General features: G+C 45.3%; 1 protein-coding gene across 3 annotated transcripts in view; it reads right to left on the minus strand.

Annotated features, from left to right (window-relative positions):
* Nucleotides 1–1,093: 1,093 nt before the first annotated feature.
* CNGB1 (cyclic nucleotide gated channel subunit beta 1) overlaps nucleotides 1,094–12,321 on the minus strand; it is a 31,648-nt gene continuing 20,420 nt past the window's right edge. For 2 of the 3 annotated variants that reach the window (XM_077310270.1, XM_077310269.1), the window contains 9 exons: nucleotides 10,974–11,096; nucleotides 10,724–10,865; nucleotides 9,335–9,494; nucleotides 7,523–7,620; nucleotides 7,349–7,432; nucleotides 5,159–5,277; nucleotides 4,501–4,647; nucleotides 2,993–3,179; nucleotides 1,094–2,775 (listed from right to left, as the gene is read on the minus strand). In XM_077310270.1, the coding sequence (XP_077166385.1) occupies nucleotides 2,572–2,775; nucleotides 2,993–3,179; nucleotides 4,501–4,647; nucleotides 5,159–5,277; nucleotides 7,349–7,432; nucleotides 7,523–7,620; nucleotides 9,335–9,494; nucleotides 10,724–10,865; nucleotides 10,974–11,096 (1,264 nt within the window). In that variant the 3' untranslated portion in view covers nucleotides 1,094–2,571. The remainder of the gene's footprint in view (nucleotides 2,776–2,992; nucleotides 3,180–4,500; nucleotides 4,648–5,158; nucleotides 5,278–7,348; nucleotides 7,433–7,522; nucleotides 7,621–9,334; nucleotides 9,495–10,723; nucleotides 10,866–10,973; nucleotides 11,097–12,321) is intronic. The other variant, XM_077310271.1, reaches the window with a different exon arrangement.

Genomic DNA, 12,321 nt, shown 5'->3' on the forward strand with positions numbered 1-12,321 from the left:
CAGCAATATAACATTGTGTTCTGGAAGCACAATTAAATTAAGAGAGGCAATTTGGGGGCCCCATGAAGAACTGTGGTTGGAGAGGGATAAAACAAGAAATCCTGCCTGTAGTGACATTTTGGAGGAGCTGGGGAAAGCATAACCAAGAAAATGGTTTAATTTTGTGATAATTAAGCCCGTGTGCATTTACTGAAACCAATTTTGGCAGATAAAAAATAGTTCTCTGAGCAGAAGACTCATTTTATTAGCCGGGGTTGACCAAAGAATCCCTGTAAAAGTAGGAGGGCAACCAAGAGGATTAAAAGGTTGGAGCACCTTCCCTATGAAGAAAAGTTGAAAAGTCTGGGACTTTCCATTTAGAAAAGAGATGACAAAGCACAACAAGCAGATAGAGGTTTATAAAATTAGACATGGGGTGGAAAGAATTGACAGAGAGAAATTCTTCTCCCGCTCCCAAAATACTAGAATTTGAGGGTATCCAATGAGGCTGATGGGTAGTAGATTCAGGCTGGACCAATATTACTTTACACAGAGAGTGAATGCTATGTGGAATTCACTGCCAGAGGTAGTACTAATGGCCACGGGAATAAACAGCTCTAAAAGGAGATTAGATAGATTCATGAAGGCACTAATTCTCTAAATCCCAGAGCCAGGACACAACATAAAGCTTCAGCCTTTCTTGCACTGTTGTTAGCTGTCCACTGTCGACCACTGTGTGAGATGGGATGCTGGACTAGATGGATCATTGGTCTAATCCAGGGGTAGTCCATCTGCGGCCCTCCAGGTGCGAATGCTGGCAGGGGCTCATGGGAATTGTAGTCCATGGACATCTGGAGGGCCGCAGTTTGACTACCCTTGGTCTAATCCAACAGAGCTCTTCTTATGTTCTTAAGCAGCTAAATTTTTGTCCTCATCTATGAAAGGTGAGCTAAAATTATATCCTGTGTATAATTTTCTTTGATAACTTCTAAACCTTTTCACTGGCTGATAAACTGGCTGATATCTGCTGAGATGTGATATTTTGGTAATTAATTAATTAATGTCATTTGTTCTGGTTCTGTATGGCTTGCGGGCCATAATAAACACCGACAGACAGTTTTGTTTTGTTTTATTTGAACCATGTTTGTCCCAACTCCGGATTGGCAAATGGATCCTTAAGGCAGGTTACAATAATTTGATAACACTTTAAAATACTCTAGAAATATAAATACTGTATCTAAAATTACAGCAACAACCAGGAAGTATATAGCAGATTACCATATACCAGCAGTTAAGAATAGTGCTAGCCCCCTGTTTAATAAACCACCTTATATCAGCACCCTTCCACACTCAGTGGTAACCCAAACAATTTATCAACCAAAGGATGTCTCCTTCAGAAGACCAGCAAACGGACAACAAAGGTCCCTCTAGTACTAAAAGCTCAGGGGGGGCTCATATGGTTCCATTTTCTCTATTTAATTCTCAATTTTTTTACTGTTGAGAAACCCCTGAAACATTCTTCAGGCTTCGAACAACCCCAGAACTGGCTTGATCATTCAAATTATGGTTGGGAAGCATCGCTGTGTACATGCCCACCCAGGATCCTCCCCTTCCCACCCCCTCCAGGCCCATCACTGGCCATTTGGGAGGGTTCAAATAAGTCTCACTGAATAAAATGGGACTTATATCTGAGTAGACCTGCTTAGGATTTTGTGAATCAAAGCAAACCCAGCAAGCTTCTGTTCATGCGGCAGATGTGGGTGTGGCTAAGCGTCACCACACTCAATGAATGAACTGCCAGTAGGATATCTTTTGAGGGAGATGAGGACATGATCCTCATCTCCATCAGTGGTTGGGTGTGGGTAGAACAAATGTCCTGACCTGGGTAGCCCAGGATAGCCCTATCTTGTCAGATCTTGAAAGCTAATCAAGCTTGACCTTGGTTAGCATTGGGATGGGAATCCACCAAGAAATTCCAAGGTTCCTACACAGAGTCAGGCAATGACCATTTATGCACTGGGAACTTCACTGCCCCAGCTCCCATGCTGGAGCGCAAATCGGGGGCGGATTAGGTGCACCAGGCCAAATGCTCCCCTGTGTGGGGGCAGGAAGTGGTGGGGCAACCTGCCACAACTAAAACTCCAGCCTGCAGCCCAGCATGAAACTGCCAGTGCATAAACGATCAATGACAAACCACCTCTGAACATCTCTTGTCTTGAAACCTCCATGAGGTTGCCATAAACCAGTTATGACTTACTAGGAGAGAGAGAGAGAGAGAGAGAGAGAGAGAGAGAGAGAGAGAGAGAGAGAGAGAGAGAGAGAGAGAGAGAGAGAGAGAGAGAGAGAGAGAGAGGAACCATGACATGATTTTCTATTACATAAATAATTGTGATTTGCATTCTGAAATCTTATAGATTTTCTGTACATCTACAATTGTACAGCTACAAAAATATTTCCAGTTACCACCCAAACCTGTTGCGATGATCCATAGTCCATGAAAGTCTCTAAATATTTCTGTTTGGTTCCCGGCTCACAGTTCAGGACAGCAGAAATATACACAATTCAATGGTCTCCCCCATGGGACAGCTTCTTCTAGTTATTTTCTTCTTTCTCTTCGTTTTCTACTGAGATAACCTGTTCGTCGTCCTTAGGTGCCGGAGTCACATGAATTACAACAGAGGGCACGGGGGACTTTGCGGTGGTCTTTTCACTTTTGAGGTCCTCTGATTTCCTTGAACCGGCTGGAGAAGCATGACTGGCTGGCGATTTGGGGACAACGGGAGAAGAACTGGCCGCCTGGAGAAGAAAGGCAGTGTGTTGACACTGACAGGAGCCTGGAGCATGCGCATTTTTGGCCGCGCATGGTGCATGCGCGCCATGCTCGGCTGAGCAATCGCCCTCCCTGCTGCCGCCGGTCCCCAGCCTGAAGAAGGTTGGGGACCACTGAGTTAAACGTTTATTGGGTGATATGACCATATATGATTTGACCTGTGCAGCAGCCCTTGATGCCTACCTGCAGTGCCTTCAGTTCTTTCAGCTTCCATCGGATGTGAGCCAACCGTCCCTTGCCCCCCATCCTCCCTGCTGCTACGAGGGCTGCTTGAAAGAGCTTCGGGGTCCCGGCTCTTGGAGGAATGATCAGCACATCTTTGGATATCCCTTTTTCTTCTTTGGGTTTGCTGTTGTTCTTCAGCATTCTCCTAGAACAGGAAGGAAAGCCGGTCGCACCCACAAGCATCCACCGTACCTGTCAAGCCACTCTTGTATGCCTGCAGTGGTTCTAGCTCTCAGTCTGCTTCCCAAATCAGGTAACTGCAAAGGTGTGAAGTGAAGGGGAAGCTTTGCCAGGCCCTTTACTCCTTCTAAAGTTTTGGAAATTTAAGAGACTGGAGCTAGAGGGGAAATATACCCTACGAGAAAGGGCAGAGGTGGTTTATCCTAATAGCATGTGCAGCAGCAGCTACAGGCCCTCCAGTTTCAGAGGCCCCATGTTGCTATACAGTTAGGGGTCCTTTGTTAGGGGGGGGGTCTTCATACTTATGCAGCTCGTGGATCCCAAGAATGAAAAAAAAGAAGAAGTTCTCAGTAGCTTCCAAATTTTCACCTTTCCCCGGTTAGGATGCCTTGCTGTTACAGCACAAAGAACAGTGCCAGCAGTGCTCTGCTAAGGCCCTGCAAATTGTTAAACTGGCTCTGGTGCTAGGGGCCCCACAAACCAGGGCTGGGTGAGGGAGGAATTCTGAGAAATAAGGAAATGGGCTCGGGGAAGATTAAGCAGCATTGCCCAGTTTTAAAATCAGTAACTCTGCTGCCAGCGTCAGACAGCAAACTTATCAGGAGCTCAAGCATGATGTGGTGGTTGCACCGTTAGACTTGCATCTGGGAGATACAGGATCAAAAAGAGCTGGTTCTTATGCCTTGCTTTTCATTGCCCGGAGGAGTCTAAAGCAGTTTACAATCACCTTCTGTTTCTCTCCCCCCCCAAAAAAAAACACCCTGTGAGGCAGGTGAGGCTGAGAGAGCTCTGAAAGAGACTGCTCTGTGAGAACAGCTCTAACAGGACTGCGACTAGCCCAAGGATACCCAGCTGGCTACATGTGGAGGAGCAGGGAATCAGACCCAGCTTTCCAGGTTACAAGCTGCTACTCGTAACCACTACACCACCCTCAAGATTGCCATGGAAGCTCATTGGGTGACCTCAGGCCGGTCACACACTCTCAGCCTAACCTGCTCCGCAGGGCTGTTGCAGGGATAAAATGGAAAAAGGAAGGCAATGCTAGGAGCTGCCTTGCATCCCCAATGGAGAGAAATGTGATGTATGAACATCCAACTAACTAAATAAAAAGCAATAGAGGCACCAGGATCTACAGTGAGAATCACATCCCGCCAACTATTTGAACTTGTGGTTTAAAAGTTGGCAAAATGAGCTCTCCCAGCGACAGACGTGCTAATGCGACGGAAACTGCCCTGTCATCTGGGTCCTCTGCAACCAACCAACACACAGCACCTTGGCATCCTCACCTGGCCTTTTTCCGCAGCAGCTTCTGAGACTCTGGGTAATGCACCAAAATTTCGTTCAGATCTTTCTTTTCCAGAATGAAAAGATTCGTAAATCCATGAGCCACAACGTTGGCTGTGCGGCGGTTCCCGCCTCCTAAAGCCAGTAAACTATAAAAAGAGCAAAAAATCCCTTTTCACCTGATGCAATATGGCATCATGGGATATTTCACAGGCTCAGACTGTAAGCAGCTCTTCAGGGACTCTGGCGAGGTCTTTCACATCACTATACTACTTGATCCTGTCCGCTGGAGATGCTGGGGGTTGAATTTGGGACTTCCTGCATGCAAAGCAGAGGGTCTGCCACTGAAGCTCTGCCACAGCCCTTCCTTGACACCACACATGACTGTAAGTTGTGTTGGGACATCTTGACCAGTGTGATGTCACACATCATCTAGTTTGGTCATTCTCAAAGATGCCAAGATTTCAAATATCATGTGAAAACAAACCACACCATTTGGCTGGCCCCGGGGGGGCCTGGAATTCTTCCCCCTTGGTCCCCTCTTGCTCTGCTTGATCTATCTCTCAGAGTTGTTGCAAAAGTCAAATGGGGGAGGGGACCATGACCAATCTCAGCATTAGTGATAGGAAACACTATACATTTCGTCTGTGGGCATCTGACCTTATTTCTCCAAACACCGATCCAGCTTTCAAGGTCACAAGGATTGTCTTCCCATCAGGTCCTCCCAGTACCTGGACTTGCCCAGCTTGAATGATGTACATCTCTCGGCCAATTTCTCCCTGAAATCAAAATGCAGAGCTGTAAGAAGGGTAAAGCAAGGGAGGTAACTTGCTTTGGGCACACAAAGCTGAGGGGCACAGAAACAGTATATCCCGGATGAAATAAATCATATTGATAAATATTTTCAAATTGATTAAACTGTACCAATATGTTTAATAGTCAATGTAGTCCCATTTGCAGATACTTAAATCCAGGGATTGGAGCTATGTAAGGTGAAGGGATTTTTTAAAATATAAAGTTGGGAGAATCTCCCAGGTTTGCAGAAAAATCACAAAAGGTTGAAAAAATGAGGAAGATTACAACTCCCCCCACTCCAAAACAGAGGAACACGTCTGTGTAAGTGCACACTATGACAATTTACCAGCTTTATGAACAGGTGGAGGAGCCAGGTGACCCCATGTGCCCTGATGCAGCCCACCCCTGCCTGTTGTCCGGCGGTTGGCTGGAAGATGGGTATCCACCTTGCACTGACCAGGTGGTGGTGCTGTGAGTGACTGCAAAGAAGCAAGAGCTACTCCTCCCCCACCAGCTAGGAGAAGGCCTGGTGGCCAGATGATAAGCACCTGGGCAGTCTCACTGGAGGTGTGCAGGCAGGTGAGAGGAGGAGCAGCATTGCTGGAAATGGATGGGTGGGCAAGTTAGAGGTGGACCTTCTCTCTGTGCATGAGAGGAAGGGGGAGCAGGGAGCTCCCTGGTAAGTGGTTGGCCCAGTGGGGGAGGGATTTGATTCTCCACCTTCAAGAATCTCGCGGGTTTCCTACTTGTTATATCTAAAATGGAATTTACTATACACAAAATTGTTAGGATCTGCTACTGCAGCATCCTGCCATGGTTTCAGCGGGGAGGGGTCTTTCTTCCTCTGGCCTGGGAAAGATGCCTTCTTTTGCTTGTCTGTGTTATCTCACTTTGATGCTGTGCCTTTGATCAATTGGTAGAGTTATGGTGACAGGATGAAGCCAGGTGACAGGGGAAATTGGAAGGGTACCTGTGGCTTGACCTCAGGTGCTGAAAGTGGCACCTGGGTGTTTCTGGACCATTTGTTTTCTTGGGAAAGTAGTGAGCTCGCTTTTTCTAAATTGAGGCATGTTAATGCGCCATTTGGGTTGTGTGTGGAATGATTGGGGAATATATTGATCTGTATGTAGCTAACAAATCAGTTCCAACAAGAACAAGAATCAGTTCCAGGACCTGACCTGGTGGAATGAGCTCCCGGGAGACCTGAGGGCCCTGTCGGAACTTTCCCAATTCTGCAGGGCCTGCAAGACGGAGCTCTTCTGCTAAGTCTTTGGTCAAGGCCAGAGCAGTTAAGATCTGAGGCCCCTTCTGAAGGGGCTAGAACAACTGCTCATCCTGTTTTCCAGCTGTTTCCCCAAAGCATCTGGTTATCCGTTGGTGGTAATCCATTGAGTGGGAGTGGTGGAGAAATGATTTTGCTGCCTGGAAGGGATAACTGTTTTTATATGTTTTTCTTGAGATTTTATTGTGGGGTTTTTACGATATAAGCCACTGCAAGCCAGAGTTCTGGGAGCGACTGGCTATAAATGAAACAAATAAATAAATGATAAATAAATCATTATCATGTACTCTATTTTGCTTTATCAATAAACCGCTTTCGCTGCTTCTCCAAACCTTCTTCATTGAGGAACCAATGGGGATGTGACAAAAATGATATGTGACTCTTAGCAAATTAGTTTGATACTTTGCCACCATTTTTTTAAACTGAAAGGGCTTTTTCATGAGGTAAATCCAACCATTAGGGATCAAATGTGATGATGTCATGAATGCACACAGCCAATCAGATTAGCTGATGGGATGATGTCAGTGAAGGCATTATCCGTGTGTTTTTTCCCAGTCACTGTTGTTGTGCTTGATGAGCATAAACATTTGGATTGCAAAAAATAAAAGAAATCTGACAGTCTGCCACAGACCCTTTTGCACCTTTTCAAGTCCCCAAAGAAAATAATTTAAAACCAGAGTGGGTGGGGGTGTGTGTGTGTCACATTTCAACATTTATATGAAATCTGAATTAGCATTCCATTTCATTCCCTTGAGCATTATGGGGTTTATTACCTTCTTGCATACGTAGTCATTTGGCAAGTAAACAACTGATCTGAGCCTCTTTAACATGTCAAAAATCATTTGCCGGTCACAGCCCTAAAACAAAATAAAGGAGGAATTATTTGGCTTCTGCCCAGATTATGAGGACTGATGTCATTTAAGGCTCGAGGGAACAGGCAGGGGTACCTGAAAGAGAGGCACTTTGCTCACTATGTCATAGTTCACATCGACGGCGATGTCCAGCCGCATCATCTCTGGTAATTGCTTCAGCAGCTCTGCTTCATCTACAGAATGAAACAATAAATGAAAGGTTCATCTGCCCTGAAAAAAAGACACGAATGCAGACCAAAAATTGGAATTCTCCATTCGCGGCAGACCCACTGGTGAAAGCCATCCCCCTTTTATCGTCATGTTGTAGAGGAACTGAAGTCATATCTATGCAAAATGCAGGATCTGGGGCTCAATTGTTTTAAACAGCAAATATCTCTAAGCAAGCTTTCTGAGGCCCGAGTCAGAAAAGATGACAACAAGCAAGCTGCAAAGATGCCACCCCCCCCCCAAATAACAGCCCATTGACGACATAGAAACAATAGATTAAAAATGTAGCCAAATCTGCAGAAACAGTTTTTCCTGTGAAATAAAACTGTTCTTTTATGCTTCTACAGTGCAGCAAGGCACCCTTGAGGGTTGTCAGCAGTGGGCTGGGAAATACCCAGAGATTTGGGGGGTGAGGGGTGGATCTAGGGCAGGGGTAGTCAACCTGTGGTCCTCCAGATGTCCATGGACTACAATTTCCATGAGCCCCTACCAGCAAATGCTGGCAGGGGCTCATGGGAATTGTAGTCCATGGACATCTGGAGGACCACAGGTTGACTACCCCTGATCTAGGGGATGACAGGGCTTGGGGAGGAGAGAGATGTCATCAGGGTATATCCCCATAAAGTCCAAACCAGCCAATTTTTCGAGAGTGAATTATTTCTGCAGTCTGGAGATAAACTGTAATCCCGGGAAATCTCTAGGTTTCATTTGGAGGCTGAGTACCCTCTATCTTTGTCCTAGCCATTCAGCTTGGGACCCCACCGCAATGCACTTCAGAGGCAGTGTGGTGTAGTGGTTAAAGACTTTAATCTGGAGAACCGGGTTTGATTTCCCACTTCTCCACATGCAGCCAGCTGGTTGACCTTGGAGTAGTCACATTTGTTTTAGAGTTGTTATTGCAGAACAGTTCTCTCAAAGCTCTCAGCCCCATCCACCACACAGAGTGTTGTTGAGAGAGGAAGGGTAGGTGTTTGTAAACTGTTTTGGGACTCCTTCAGGTTGGGAAAAGCAAGGTATATAAAAAAGCTTTTCTTCTTCTTGATCGTCTCCCAGGGCTTCCAAAAACCCTACAAATTCTTATTTTAAAATGTATGGCTTGCTTTTTTTTAATTATTTAATTTTAATGTTGTGTTTTTGTTGTTGTTTTTGCTGTTCTTACTATTTTTGTCATGTTTTCCTATGTGAGCTGCCTTTAGTTCTCTGGACAGATGCCATATAGATTTTCCAAATGAGCATGCCACCTTTCCTAAGAGTCCAGAGCTACTGAACAACCTACAGATAAAACCATCAACCCTATATCAGTTCAAGAACAGGACTTGAAGGCTGTGGATGATTACAAAACTGAAATATAGACAAAGCATCCAAAAAAAAATGTTCTCTGAAAGAGAAACCTTTGAAACGTCCAGCCAAAGGGAGACACAATAGGCTGTCGCAGTTCTCCACAGAGAGTTCATTCCACAATACAAGATCTGCACTAAGGCCACGAAAGTGGACAACAGCAAAGTGGGCCACACTCAGAAATGGCAGCAAGTTTTCATCTGAAGCGCAGGGCTAGTGCATAGACACATTTAAAGGGACAATCGTGCAAGATCACAATTGTGCAAAGCACATTGCCAAAAACTATCTCAAAGTCCAAAGTGCATCAGTGGAAGATAAATCAAAACAGCAGGTCTGTCTTACCCAGCATGCCTTGAGAGTGCCACGTGAATTCATACCACGTTTTGACCCTATTCTGCACAGAGCGGGGGATTTTGTAGAAAGCCATGTACTTCACTGTGTTATCCATACAGGTCCGATAGTACGTCTGTCCAGCCGTGGCAGCACCCACGACATCTCGCATCTGTGATGGAGACGAAAAAGAACAAACCCAGGGGATCCTTGATTTAGCATGACCTACTCTTGGGAGCTGACTGATGGGAATTAAACCAGCTGGGGCCATGCCTCCTCAGTGGAACATCTGCTTGGCATACTGAAGGTTCCAGGTTCGATCCTCCACATGCTCAGTTAGCCGGACAGGGAGGAGGTGGTCTGGAACATCTTGAGCACCTGACATATAGAGTTTTTAATTGGAATACACAAAATCTGAAGTGTGTATGATTGAATAGAATAGGGGGAATGTCCTACAGGGGGCATCAGAGGAGATGTGTAGTTAGCACATTCCTGGTTTTTTCATATAATCTTCTCCGCTGCCCTGATCGGTTCTTTGGAGACTTCCTGCTCTTTTGAACAGACTTCCTCCCTGCTTGCCTCCACAACAGACTGAACAGAACAGTTAGACTGCTAGGATTGACTCTCCCTTTCTATACACAGTTTGGTTCTCTTCATAATAAAACTTTCTTCCTCATTTAAGCTGTCTGGTTGCTCTGAACCTCTTTGCATATTTAAACTCCTTTTTCAGCCTGTAAGACCAGGGGAGGGGGGTGTTGAGCTTGGTATAGTGCTTAAGAGCAGCTGCCTCTGATCTGGAGAGCCAAGTTTGATTCCCTGCTCCTCTACATGCAGCCAGCTGGGCAACCTTCGGCTAGTCACAGAACTGTTCTCAAAAAGCAGTTCTGCCAGAGCTCTCTCAGCCCCACCTACTTCCCTGGGTAGCTGTTGTGGGGAAAGTAAGGGAAGGCAATTGTAAACCACTTGAAGTCTCCTTTGGGTAGTGAAAAACGGGATATAAAAACCAACTCTTCTTCTTGAAGAGGCTATTGGACAGAAGAGAAATTAGTCTATCTGAAAGATGGCCATTCCTGTGGGATAAAAGAGAGCATGGCACCAAGTTTCCCTCCCCAATTTACAATGAAAAATAAACATAGAATAGGCACAAACAGTCATACAAAATCTGTTTACTTAAAAATGATCTTGACTTTTCCTAGAAGCCCACATCAGTTTACATCCAGTTCAGCAACAACTGAAATGACATGCAAACAGCTGACTTGCCCAATTCACAGAAAATGTCCTTTACAGCTGCAGTTAGGGGAAATTCCCATCCTATAGGTGTCTTTAAATGTTCTAATGCAGGAAGAGAAACCAGCAGCAGCACGGTTAGGAGTGGAAGGAAGGCGTTGCTTGTCTTCTTACCTGGCCAATCATGACAGAGAAAGCAAAGACCCCTGTGAAGTAATTGAGGAGCTGAAAGACGATCTCAAAGAGGGTGTGGGGGTCCGGCAGCCCTCCGATTGTTATTAAGGTCTTGACAGCCCAGTAGTAACAGCGGAGGTAACTTGAAGGACACAAACAGGCCTGTGTGTGAATGATGCGACCAAGGCATTTTCTGTCCCAGCTTTGACCCCCAACACCAAACACAGAAAGCCAAGGCTGTGCAGAGTACCTGTTCCCTTCCCCATCGTAGGCCCACTCGGTAGATCCCAGTCCGTTGATGGATGAGGCCCAGTAGTACAGGCAAGAGTTCACATGCAAGCTGAAGAGCAGGTAGGCTGTGATTCGGATGACTCTGCAAAGGAGGTGAAGAAAGCCTATTACAAAAATCATTCTAAAATGATGCAGGTGCTCTTCCTTGCGACTAGTAGAAACAGAGGGCAACTCTTTCTACTGCATTTGGATGTATAAATGATACCTTTTTTTAGCAGTATTCTATTTCGTGCATAGAGCCAAAGACCTTTACAAAACGGAAAATCATCAATAAAAGTATAAGAGGAAAACAGTATTTCTCAGCACTTGGTAAGACAGGTATTTCAAAATATGCCCATGAAGATCTGAGAAATGCACACACTCGACTTTCACTCCCTCTCACAGCTTCCCAGAACCTGCTCGAAGCAGTGCGCAGCTAAAAACAATGCCCAAAAGTCATTAAAAGGTAGTCAAGTCAATAAAATCCTCATTGATGTCAACTCCAAAGATTCATCCATGTTGAATCTCAAAAAGGAATAGATTCCGGTGGGCAGCCATGTTGGTCAGAAGCAACAGAACAAAGTTTGAGTCCAGATCAACAAAGCTTAATTGGGGATATAAACTTTTTGTGTATGCACACTTCTTCAGATACACTGAAATGGACTTCAGTAACCATTACGTATAGGGGTAGGGGGGGTTAGCTACTCAGAGAGGCTACGTAGAGTCAAGATGCATAAGTAACTAAGTGATAAGTATAGCTAAAATTGGATTAAAGTAGTTGGTAAAATCCATGAGCAACAGCCAAGTAGCATACATATAATAATAGATCAGCAAACAGATGTGAGAACTGGGTGATTTAGTGCAAAACGAACCTGACATTTCTGTTAAGCCCTAGTGGGTTTGATTGTCCTGAGAGAGCCATTGCAGTGTAGTGGTTAAGGGTAGCGGGCTCTAATCTGGAGAACCAGGTTTGAGTCTCCACTCCTCCCTATGCAGCCAGCTGGGTGACCTTGGGCTAGTCACTATTGTTCTCCTAGAGCACTTTAATCAGAGTTCTCTTAGCCCCACCTACCTCATACGGTGTCTGGTGTGGGAAGAGGAAGGGAAAGGTGTTTGTAAGCCACTTTGAGACCTCTTCAGGTACTGAAAAGTGAGGTATAAAAAAAGAGCTCTTCTTTCCTGGGACGGTGAAATGTTCTCCTACAGATTTTTCAGTCTTGTGATTCTTGGGGCCATTCCGCACAAGGACCAATGTTGCTAAATGTTTGCAGTATGCTGAAATGCTATATTTAATAGTGGAATTTCATCATTCCGCACACGTTCAATTC

Source organism: Paroedura picta, chromosome 14, assembly GCF_049243985.1.
Source record: "Paroedura picta isolate Pp20150507F chromosome 14, Ppicta_v3.0, whole genome shotgun sequence".
In the NCBI taxonomy this organism is placed as follows: Eukaryota; Metazoa; Chordata; class Lepidosauria; order Squamata; family Gekkonidae; genus Paroedura; species Paroedura picta.